At 44.4% G+C, this 12,720-nt stretch overlaps 1 protein-coding gene across 1 annotated transcript; it reads left to right on the top strand.

Moving 5' to 3' along the window:
* The first annotated feature begins 6,111 nt into the window (after positions 1-6,111).
* On the top strand, positions 6,112-12,222 carry LOC129728499 (uncharacterized). The gene has a single exon (XM_055686945.1). The coding sequence runs from the start codon at positions 6,112-6,114 to the stop codon at positions 12,220-12,222; it is 6,111 nt and encodes a 2,036-aa protein (XP_055542920.1).
* The last annotated feature ends 498 nt before the right edge of the window (positions 12,223-12,720 follow it).

The raw sequence follows: 12,720 nt of genomic DNA, 5'->3' as shown, positions 1-12,720 counted from the left end.
CAACGAGTACGATATAATTCACATCGTATGGATATTAGCCGAATTGCACACCGTTTTGTCAACTGACCTTTCGTTTATAATTGAAAAAAAAAAAAACGGCTACTGTGTTAAAAATACGTGGCGGATGGAATTTTTCTACAGATTTCTCTGTTTCAACTCAACGGCAAGGGTCCAGCATATATGAAGGGTGACATACTCAATAAAAAAGTTGTCATGAGCAGTCAAAATATGTTGTACCGATAAAAAACTTTCAAAGGCGTTTTTCTCGATTTGATGCCTCACCAAAAATTCTCTTTATGGTTCAGCAAAGTACATTGCTGAAAGTGTATCAGCAAATCACTTGTTTACTGAATCACAGCATTTTTTTCAAAAGTTTACTGTAATTCAGTTCTACAGTTTACTGAATTTCGTTCAGTAATTTTATTTTTGCTGTAAACCAGTATTTCATTGATAAATTTACTGAAAAACCAGAAATCGATTCAGTGATTCGCAAAAATACAGCAAATCTATTTGCTGAACAGAAAACAGTAAATGAATGTTTGCTGGAATCCAGCGAAAGAATTGATATGTCAAAATATTTTACGTCAAGCTGACATTAGTAAAACGCGCCAAATCGCTTTGCAGCTGGTACGGGATCATCTCTAAGCTCCTGATAGCGGATATGGGACCATAGCTAAGTCACTGTTGGGCTAGATGAACTTAAAAGTTGAAATGATAATAATACATCTCGAGTTCAACAGTAATTTGGCTATGATCCGATGGGCGGATGGAAGCTGGTGCCTGAGGGAAACATGGTTCCCTTGAACTAACTGGTTAACCAGTAAATTGATTTATGCTTTGCTGAATGTACAGCAAATTGTCATAGCTGACAATCAGCAACTTGTATTTTGTTTTACTGAACATGCAGCAAACGATCTGTCATTTTTATGCAACTGAGCATTACTGAATAATCAGCAAATTTCATTTTGCTGAACAGTTTGCTGGAAACACAGCACACCAAAAATCAGCAAAATTTTGCTGGTTTCCAGCAATGAAAATTTGGTGTGTACGGCATATTAGCCAATTTTTGAATTATGGACAGTAGTGCAACATTTCTTTGAAGTGTTTTATTATTCTCGGGTAAGAGATTACGAGTGCATTTATTGCATTTATTGAGAAATCCATCGGAAGTGTATTCAGTGCTATGTCTAAATATATGAACGCCAAATACAAGCGTGATGCTCGGAAACGCGCGAAGGACCAGCATTGAGGAAGTGCATCGAAGAAAACAAGTACCAGTGCGGAGGTCAATTTAAAAGCAGCCAGAGGTAACACGTGTCCAACCTCTGGTTGGGACGCTGGAGAAGGGCCTTCTACTAGAGGTAGGAGAAATCGAACCATTTTTAGGACAACCAAACAAATGAATTGAAGATTTAATATTTTCTTGTGCTGAGCTTTAACCAAAAGTTAATTATCATAATTTGAATTCACATGTACATATACTCTGACTGTTGAAACTTGTTTGCGCCGCAAAGAGTTTGTACTTTTCCTGTTCAGTGAGGTCGTATTTATATGTGCAAACTGAAATTGAGTAGTACTTCAACTTCGTTTGCACAGAATTTTCAATACTGCCAATGAGCGGTCAACATGTATTTACTAGGAAAAATGACTGACACGCAAGCAGCCGGGTTATCTTACTTGTAAAAGTATTCTACTTCAACCTTGCGGTCGTGGCTTTGCACACAACCTTCCTGTGATTTTTTATTTAGTTTTAAATGATTTACAGTTAAATTCTACATGAGGTGATTTATTAGCAATTATATATGAAAATTTCAATCGCTATACTGCTAGCCACACACGCTATATAGCAAGCCACACATGCTATAAACATGCACAGACACGCTAGACATGCACACGCTATAAAGCAAACCACGCACGCTATTAAGAAAACCACACACGATATAAACATGCACACACGCGCTACAGACATGCATACACGCTATAAACATACACATACGCTATACAGCTAGCCACGCACGCTATATAGCAAGCCACACACGCTAGCCACACACCTTATATAGCTAGGGACACACGCTACAGATATTCACACACGTTATGTGCACACACCCTATATATATGGCTTCTCAAACCACCTGGCGGTGCGAGTCTCTTTCTGTTTCGGGTTGTATTCACCCAACGATATCTGAATTGGATTACCGCTGGTGGGGTCCAACTCAGATCGAAGGGGAGCCGAACTGAAAGAGGTAGGAACTGCAGCTAACCACTACCACCGCCGCTGTTGCCCGCTGCTGATCCACTTCGCCTACTGCCATCGGTGTTGATGTCCGCTGCTGCTGCCTGCTGCTAGTAAACTGATTTGCTTGAGAAGAAACAGTCTCTTATATAGCCCAAAGAGTGCATTCCCGGCTAACTAGGTACTCCATTCTGTCGTTCTTTTTAGGGAAAGGCAGCAAGCGACCAATCAGAAGTCGACATTTGCGTTTCGACAATGTTCAACAATTTTCAATATTACAATAGTTTGAACAATCAGATTACAATTTTCTGCATTTGGACGGGTGCTTAAATGATTTTCCAATCGATTGCTGCAAAAATGACAGAAATTGGTTGGAAACTGACTGGGTTCAAAACGTTTGAAATTGGACAATTTTTGTGACGCTCTCGATGTTTTCGATTTGAAATTGGATCCCTGTATTGAAATTGGGTCCCTGTAATTATTGCCGTAGGACGTATTCTACGTCAAAAAAGTTCCTCTTATAATACAACTGGTCTGAGTGACGTTTAATAGTTCTCTTCAGAGAATTGTAATTATGGTGCGATATTGGCAGAAGAAACGAGGTTTCGACAGAACTCCTTCCTCTTGGCAAAATAAGTCCTTCTTATAATAAAACTGATCAGAGGAGTATTAATCCTCTCCAGGGAATTGTTATTGGCGATAATGGTACGGGGAACGAGGTTTCAATAAAACTCCTTCCTCTTGACATAATAAGTACCTTTTAGAGTGTGTACGGAAACAAATGGCATCACAAAAAAAGATTTGGTAAAATAAACCGACACTGTTGGTCAAGTCGACATTGGATCGGATCATGTAAGTTTCGGAGACGCTCGCGAATCCCTTTAAATCTCGAAGAGAGTTTCGGCAAGGTGATGGGTTATCGTGCTTGCTACACAACATCGCTTTGGAAGGTGTGATACATAGGGCTGGTGTCGATCCGTGTGGCACGATATTTGGGAGGTCTGTTCAGCTTTTTGGCTTCACCGATGACATTGATATTGTAGCAGGAACCCTTGAAAATATGGCGGAGACGTACATCAGACTGAAGGCTGAAGCCGGACGAATTGAACTGGCCATGAATGCACCGAAGACTTAGTACATGAGAGAAAAGGTTCCAGAGAAGACAGTATCAACCTCCCACCACGGATTCATATTAGCGGTGATGAAATCGAGGTAGTAGACGAGTTAGATACTGGTAACTGCTGACAACGACACCAGCAGAGAAATTCGTCGACGCCTTATGGCAGGAAACCGTCCTGAATTTAGACTCCGGAGCACGCTCCGCTCGAATCAAATCCGCCGCCGCACGAAGTTGACCATCTTCAAAACACTAATCAGACCGGTAGTCCTCTACGGTCACGCAACTTGAACCATGCTCATGGAGCACCAACGCGAACGGAAGGAGTTTTCGAAACGTGGAGGAGTTTTCGAACGGAAGTTGCTGCGTTCCATCTGTGGTGGAATGGCGGAGACGGATGAACCACGAGTTGCATCAGCTGCTGGGAGAACCACACATCGTTCATACGGCGAAAATCGGTAGGCTGAACATGTCGTAAGGCTGCCGGACGACAACCCGGTGAAAATGGTTCTTGATAACGACCCGACTGGAACGAGGCGACGAGGCGCGCAGCGAGCAAGGTGCTCGATTAAGTGGACGACGACTTGCGGGGCCTTCGCAGACGACGAGGCTGGCTAGCTGCAGCTATGAACTGAATTGAATGGACACGACTCCTTTGAACAACAAGGGACACTTCGACCTGGAGTTGACTGGTAAGCGGGAGTAATTTGGAGAAAATGGTCACCCTATGAGCTCATCATCTCCCTGTTAAAAAATCCTCTTTCTCCCGATCATATGCTTTTATCATTTTCATCTCTTCTCTAACACATTCTCTCTCAACTCTTTCTCTTTGTTTCTGTCTCTCTTTCTTCTGCTTGGTCGCTAACCTAACCCAATAACTCCATCATGTCACGGATAGAAACAACGGTGATTAATTTGATGTGTAGAATACTGAAAAATGTCAATTCACTCTGAACAAAAACCTAAAACAGTGGTTGGTACAATGGTGTGCCATACTTTTCTACCTTGTTAAACTTTAGACACCAGCCTCTGGGTGTCAGCCTGCTTACGAAAACAGCGATATTTGAGCATTTTAAGCCGCATTTAAATTGGAAGTTGTTATCTCGGGCTTCAATGGCATCCAACACCTGCCAAATATCACCAATTATAATTCCCTGGAGAAGTTTCGTCGTGCGTCCTTCTGGCCAGTTTTATTGATAAGAGGGACTTATTTTTTGTTAAGAGGAAATTACGCAAAGGTATCGTAGATTTCAGCGTAAAGGAAGGGTAACTGGTGAGGAGCCTGAGGATAAACCCATGCTTAAGTCCTTTTTGACATCGGATGGCCTGATTCTATTAAGATTCAAACCCACGACCATTCGCTTGACAAAGCGAACTCTGTAACCTTGCGGTTACGCAGCTCCCAGTGTGTTATTGCTTACTGAAACGGTCTTTTATGATTGAAATCTTCAAATAATAGAAATTATTTATTTTTATTGTGCTAAGTATTTTTGAAAAACACAGAATGTATTGTGAACAAAATTTATTAACAAAATACCATAGTTTTTACCATTTAATGACTCATATCTACCGAAAAATTATGAACCGACAGGCAGTACTATATTATTAAAGCCACCCAAAAGACTGGTCACTGTTACAACATGGTGTTCAGTTTCTGGATTCATTAAGTACACTTTTCATGACGCTAATTTGACCAGTCGGCAGATACAGCTCAATGCTGTTCATCGGGTTGGGCTCGGTTGGTGCAGCACAGTAATTTTCGATAGAGTTGTTTGGCCAGCGCAACTTCGTCATTTTCTGGCGGTATCCAGCCAGTGTGGTGGCCCCGTGCGACCTGCTGGTACAGACATCGAACGTTTTCATCGCGATCTTACGCGAGCTCTCCCATATGGCGCGAACTGTGGGTACGGCAGCACCGTTCGCATTATAGACTGACTCGCGCACTTCATATGCCTAATATGGTACACAATAAAGCTGACGCAGATATGACCGTAAGCGAAGCACACCAGACTTAAATGAAGTATCGAATTTTAAAGTCTGAGCCACTAATAACAACCGAGATAGCCGAAACTGGCAGATCGAACGAACGGCGGCACACGGTTCCGATGCTCACACAGTTTCAGACTCTACGATTTCGAGTGGATTAATTGCATCATACCAAATTGAGAACTCAGTCTTATTGTTCCGAAATGTCTTTGAACTATCTAATTACCAGTATTTGTGCCTGAAAGTTCTAACATTGTGATGTCCCGTTTAAAATGCTGTTGCGGAGTAACGCACCAAGACCACTGGAGTGGTGTAAGCAGACGGTGTAGCGCGACGCACTGTCATGGTGATAAGGAGATTGACAAATAGCAGAAGAATTTACAAGAATTTATCTATAATTGCAATTGCGGAATAAGGAAGAAGACGAGAAAAAGTGGCAGTAGTGTGGAAACTAGTTAGCAGAAGAATTTACAAGAATTTATCTATAATTGCAATTGCGGAATTTATTAATTAAATAAATAATTTATAGTAACGGCAAGTCCATCCAGAACGGACTGAGCAGGGTAGTTGCGGTAAAAGTGGGAATCCTGAAAAACAAGTAGAACACTGGTGCAGGTGTTTAATAATTGTTGAAACATCAGAGTATCGGTCGTCAGGAGAAATAAAGACCAATCTTTTAGCAGATCGTTGAGAAATTTTCGACGGCTCAAAAGATCTTTATCACATCCCAACATTCTAAAAGATTGAGGCTCTGTGTTTCTACAATTCAACCACTATGCCGAAGTCGCACTGCCAGGCTTGTGTTGAGGCAGACACCGAGAAGATGGTTAGCTGCTGCCAGTGTAATACTTGGTGGCATTATGAGTGCGCCGATGTGAACGATAGTATTGCTGGTGAGGATCGAACGTTCTATTGTTCCTTATGCCAGCGACCGTCGCCGTCGATACCGATGGATTCGGTACAACACCAAACTGATAGTTGCAGCCGTGCAGGCAGCAAAACTGGTAGCGATATGGGAAGGTCATCATGCGGCTCAAAGGCGAAATGGGCCCAGTTTAAACTGGACCGACTTGCGGCCATGAAAGAGATCGCCTTTAAGCGACTAGATTTGGCTCGGCGAGAACAGGAGCAACAACATGAGCATCTTCGATTGCAGGTGGAGCAAGAAATCTTTGAAGAAACTTTCCGACTGCGGGAAGAGATCGAATTGGACGATGACGACGACGGCCGTAGAAGCACAACTACGGAACAAAGTAGCCGCAGTAAAGTGGTGAGATGGCAAAAACAGCAACATAACGCCATAGATGCCACGACGGATACGTCAACGCCAAGGGACAATGCAGATCATCCGATAGTGAACAAGGGGTCAACAGTTGCCGAAACACATACTGGGCAGGGTGGCAAGCAGACACCACCAGTAAATAAACAGCGTGTTTTACAGAGAGCGTTGGCAGGTATTTCGCTAAATGATTCAGCCATAGGGCCCACGTTAAGAAGTATTCTCGATCAATCAGGAAGCGCGAAAGCGCCTGTAGGAAATAGTAGTCAAATAGTTTCAGCTTTAACTACTTTACCTTGTAAATCCAATACTAATCGTCCAATATTATCTGCAACTGGAAATTTGAATTCCAACACTCAAAATAAATTAAATATTCCTTCGACTTTCGTTAATGAGCCGCGTGTCAATTCATTGTTAAGCGAATTGAGCAAAATGTGTAGTGGTATTCCCACAGCGGCCACCGATATTTTTCGTGACAGGATTTCGGAACGATCCGGAAATTTGGATAGGCATGATGCTAATTTGCCAGTAGCAGGGTCAACGTCAGGAGCACTACCAACATCTTTACCGCAATGGACACAGGATGGCGCAGAAGATGCAGCACCGGAACAACCGTGGGAAGGCCCAACACCGAGACAGATAGCGGCTAGGCATGTGATGGCTAAAGAGTTACCTACGTTTACGGGTAGAGCGGAAGAATGGCCGATGTTCATCAGCTCTTTCGTCAATACCACTCAAGCGTGTGGGTATTCGAACGCAAAAAATTTGTCAAGGCTACAGAAGTGCTTGAAGGGAAATGCGCTTACTCACGTTCAGAGCTTATTGTTGCATCCGGAAGGCGTGCCGCATGTACTGACCCAATTGGAACAACTATACGGACGCCCTGAGCTGCTGATACATACGTTGTTGCAGAAGATTCGCGAAGTTCAGTCACCGAAAGACGGTGATCCCGAATCATTGGTCGCTTTTGGATTGATGATGCAGAATTTGTGCAATCACATGATTGCTGCCAGGCAAGAGGCACATATCAACAATCCCGAACTGCTGCACACTCTCATAAGCAAACTGCCGGTTAATTGGCGGATGGATTGGTCGCTGTACCAGGAACGGTGCACGGTTGTGAATATACAAACTTTCTCACAGTATATGCAAGTGCTAGTTAGAGCTGGTTTGAACGCGTCACTGTATAGTGATCAGAAAACCAATCATCAGAGAATAAAAGACAAAGGTATTAAATGTAAAGACTTTTGCGGGGCACACACTACCGAAGAGTCACCGAAATCTCCTGAAAAGGAGATAGTTGAAAAGCAAAGCTCCTCCTCCAGGCCTACATGTCTGGTGTGCAATAATCCGGAACATCGCGTCAAACACTGTCCTGATTTCGCAAAGCTGGAACTGGAGGAACGTTGGAAACTGATCCAACGTTTTGGATTATGCCGAAGTTGTTTGGGAGCCCACGGGAGGCGACCATGTCAGATTCGAAAGTACTGCGACGTAGATGGATGTCAGCGAAGACATCATAAATTGCTACACGATCAGAAGTTTCATAGCGGAGCAAAGCCGAATTCTAATTCAGATAAAAGGACTCCCAAGCAGGACAGCAATGCGAACAAGAAGGAGGTAACGCGAAATCTGACCGATAAAGGGAACAGTTCGAATGCCGTAACAAACCATCATTCCGCTGGTCAAGCGGCACTATTTCGTATCATACCAGTGACTTTATATGGGAACAACCGATCTGTGCTGGCATACGCTTTTCTGGACGACGGGTCGTCTAGGACACTAGTTGACGAGGCCATCGTGAAGCAACTAGGCGTGAGTGGGGAGACACAACCTTTGTGTCTGCAATGGACAGCCAACATGAAGCGCACAGAATCCGATTCTCAGCGTATTACGCTGGAAATAGCTGGGTGTGCTAATGAGAGCAAGTATAAACTAACTGACGTACGAACGGTTACCAAGTTGGATCTACCCAAACAGTCTTTGCGCTACAAGGAAATGGTGAAAGCTTATCCTTATCTAAAAGGATTACCTGTTGAAGACTACGACAAAGCAACGCCATGTATCCTTATTGGTAACGACAACGCTCATGTAACAGCGACATTGAAAATGCGTGATGGACAGCCAGGAGAACCTATTGCCGCTAAATCGCGGCTAGGATGGACTGTATATGGTTTCAATCAAGATTCATCTGTCGGACGTGCTCATCGCTTCCACATATGCGAGTGCAAGAAACAGGATCAATCCGTACACGAACTAGTAGAGAAGTTTTTCGCGGTTGAGAGTCTCGGTATAATGGAAGTATCGTGCCCAGAGTCAGCTGACGTACAACGTGCGAATCAGATTCTGCAGGGAACGATCAGGCGAGTCGGGCAGCGTTTTGAAATCGGCTTGCTGTGGAGATTTGACCACTTTGAATTCCCGGACAGTTACCCGATGGCGGTGCGACGCTTGCAATGTTTGGAACGGCGGATCCAAAGCGATCCTGTGATAGGTGAAAGCGTAAAGAGACAGATGGTCGAGTATCAAGAAAAAGGATACATCCATAAGGCGACAGAAGCAGAACTCCAGGAGGCGGATATGCGACGTGCGTGGTATCTACCACTCGGTATAGTTTTGAACCCTAAGAAGCCGAACAAAGTTCGTATATTCCGTGACGCAGCAGCCAAAGTGGACGGCGTATCGCTGAATACAATGTTGATGAAAGGGCCAGATTTGCTAAATACGTTGCTGGGAGTACTGTATGGGTTCCGCGAAAAACGCATCGCCTTTTCTGCCGATTTGAAAGAAATGTTTCACCAAATTCTGGTGCGTAAAGAAGATCGGCACGCTCAAAGGCTGCTTTGGCGAGAGGACTCAACGCAAGCTCCGGAGGTCTTTGTGATGAACGTGGTTACCTTTGGAGCAGCTTGCTCCCCATGTTTGGCACAATATGTGAAGAATAAAAACGCGCAAGAACACGCCTATAAATATCCAGCCGCTTCGGATGCCATCATCCGGAAACATTATGTTGACGACTACCTCGATAGTGCGGACGATGTTGAAGAAGCAGTAAAGTTGGCACTAGAAGTTAAATACGTTCACAAACGTGGAGGTTTTGAATTGCGGAACTGGTTGTCCAACTCAAAAGAGGTACTCGCACGTGTCGGGGAAAACGATCCATCCAAGGAAAAATGTCTACAGCTGGACATAGGAGAGGCGGCTGAGCGTGTGCTTGGAATGTTTTGGAAACCGGAGCAGGATATCATAACATACTCTACGGAATTGGCTGTAGCTACGGAGCGTCCCACCAAACGACAAGCGCTGCGCGTAGTGATGAGTCCATTCGACCCTGCTGGACTATTGTGTTATTTTCTGATTCATGGCAAAATATTGATCCAAGAGTTGTGGAGAGCCAAGACCGAGTGGGACGAATTAATTCCAGAGAACCTGTGTGAGAGATGGTGGAGATGGACTGATTTGTTCCGCTATCTGGACAAAATCAAAATACCGCGTTGCTATTTTCCTGCTCGTTCAACGCAAGAGATCGTGACATTACAGCTACATATCTTTGTTGATGCGAGTGAGGAGGCATATGCGTGCGTAGGTTATTTACGAGCTATTTTCCCTGGCAGCATCGAAGTGGCTTTAGTCGGAGGAAAATCGAAAGTGGCACCGCTGAAGGCACACTCGATCCCGCGATTGGAGCTGATGGCAGCGGTTATCGGTGTTCGGCTGATGAAAATAGTGTTGAAGAGCCACTCCCTACGGATTGAGCGCACGGTTCTATGGAGCGATTCCAAAACCGTTCTGGCATGGATAAATTCAGACCATCGCAATTATCGACAATTCGTCGCATGCCGAGTGGGAGAAATCCTATGCAAGTCCCAGGCGGAACAATGGCGTTGGGTGCCGACCAAAGAGAATATTGCAGACGAGGCGACGAAATGGGGAAAAGGTCCCTGTATGTCTCCCACGGGACGGTGGTTCTTGGGACCGGAGTTCTTGCATCTAACAGAAGGTGAATGGCCAGTTTCGGTGCAATCAACTGATGCCAAAACTGGCCATTCAAAATGGAATCGTTTAAATCGTGCGGTGGCATATATGCTTCGGATCATAAGACTCATGCGGGAGAAAAAAGGAAAGCGCACAACAAGAGAGTTGGAGCGTGTTAAGGCGATACTACAGGGAAAACAATGGAGCTTGCTGCAGTTCGATCCGCTCGAGCAGGAAGAAATGCAGTTGGCAGAGACTACCATTTTTCGCTGGGTGCAGAGAGAGCAGTATCCCGATGAGTCAGTGACTCTATTCCACAATCGTGGTGAGCAGAACAGACGACAGGTTAAACTGGAGAGAACTAGTCCCATCCGCAAAGCTTCTCCGTTCATGGATGAGTGTGGAATTATTCGATCGGATGGCAGGATAGCAGCAGCAACATGTGTCACGTTTTCAACGAAGTTTCCGATTATCCTTCCGAAACAGCACTGGGTAACGTATTTGATTTGTGACTGGTATCATCAGAAACACTATCATGCAAACCGAGAGACTATAGTGAATGAGATGAGGCAGCGGTTTCACATTTCGGAGCTCAGAGCATTAGTAAGAATGTGTGCGAAGAAATGCCAGGTTTGCAAGGTTAAAAATCCGATAGCGGCAGTGCCTCGAGAGGCACCGCTTCCCGCAGCAAGATTGCAGGCGTACGTGCGTCCGTTCTCATATGTAGGCGTGGATTATTTTGGGCCACTCGAAGTACGTGTTAATCGTAGTCACGTCAAAAGGTGGGTGGCTTTGTTCACCTGCATGACGGTACGAGCAATCCACCTGGAAGTTGTACACACGCTTTCTACTGAATCTTTCAAAATGGCACTCCGCCGCTTCATCAGTGCACGTGGGGCTCCTGTTGAGATCCGTAGTGACCAGGGTACAAATTTTGTAGGGGCAAATAACGAGTTAAGGAGAAAACTTAAAAACATCAACGAGCAGCTTTGTGAAACGTTTACTAATGTAGAAACCAAGTGGATCTTCAACCCACCCGGTGCACCTCATATGGGTGGCGCATGGGAGAGATTGGTGCGGTCGGTAAAATGTGCTTTGGCTGCCATGGATACAACTAGAAAACCGAACGAAGAGACTTTGGCGACGTTGGTGAAAGAAGTGGAGAGTTTGATAAACTCCAGGCCGCTCACATACATCCCGTTGGAAGTTGGGGAACAAGAAGCTCTCACGCCAAACCATTTCCTTCTTCTGAGCTCGAGTGGTGTGGTGCAAACTCCGAAATCGTTGACAGATATGAAGCAAGCAAGTCGGTCCGAGTGGAACAAATGCCAGGTGATGATTGATCAGTTCTGGCGTCGCTGGGTACGCGAATATCTTCCGACTATAGCTCGGAGAACCAAATGGTTTGAAGAAACCAAGCCTATAGAGGTAGGAGATCTGGTTGTCGCACTGGAAGAGAAAGTACGCAACGGATGGATGCGAGGACGAGTGGTGAAAATCATTAAAGGACGTGATGGTCGCGTAAGAACGGCAGTAATTCAAACGAGTAACAACACGTTCATGGAAAGACCGGTAGCTAAATTGGCGCGGTTAGACATTGGAGTTGGTGGTAAAGCAGATCCGGAGGCCTGACCAGCTTTACGGGTCGGGGAATGTTGCGGAGTAACGCACCAAGACCACTGGAGTGGTGTAAGCAGACGGTGTAGCGCGACGCACTGTCATGGTGATAAGGAGATTGACAAATAGCAGAAGAATTTACAAGAATTTATCTATAATTGCAATTGCGGAATAAGGAAGAAGACGAGAAAAAGTGGCAGTAGTGTGGAAACTAGTTAGCAGAAGAATTTACAAGAATTTATCTATAATTGCAATTGCGGAATTTATTAATTAAATAAATAATTTATAGTAACGGCAAGTCCATCCAGAACGGACTGAGCAGGGTAGTTGCGGTAAAAGTGGGAATCCTGAAAAACAAGTAGAACACTGGTGCAGGTGTTTAATAATTGTTGAAACATCAGAGTATCGGTCGTCAGGAGAAATAAAGACCAATCTTTTAGCAGATCGTTGAGAAATTTTCGACGGCTCAAAAGATCTTTATCACATCCCAACAAATGCCATCATTGTTAAATT

The sequence above is a fragment of the Wyeomyia smithii genome, chromosome 3 (assembly GCF_029784165.1).
Source record: "Wyeomyia smithii strain HCP4-BCI-WySm-NY-G18 chromosome 3, ASM2978416v1, whole genome shotgun sequence".
Lineage (NCBI taxonomy): Eukaryota > Metazoa > Arthropoda > Insecta > Diptera > Culicidae > Wyeomyia > Wyeomyia smithii.
This window is presented reverse-complemented; position numbering and strand designations above follow the sequence as displayed.

Excerpts from the sequence above, each read along its gene's own strand:
- LOC129728499 (XM_055686945.1), top strand. The coding sequence starts at position 6,112 with ATGCCGAAGTCGCACTGCCAGGCTTGTGTTGAGGCAGACACCGAGAAG.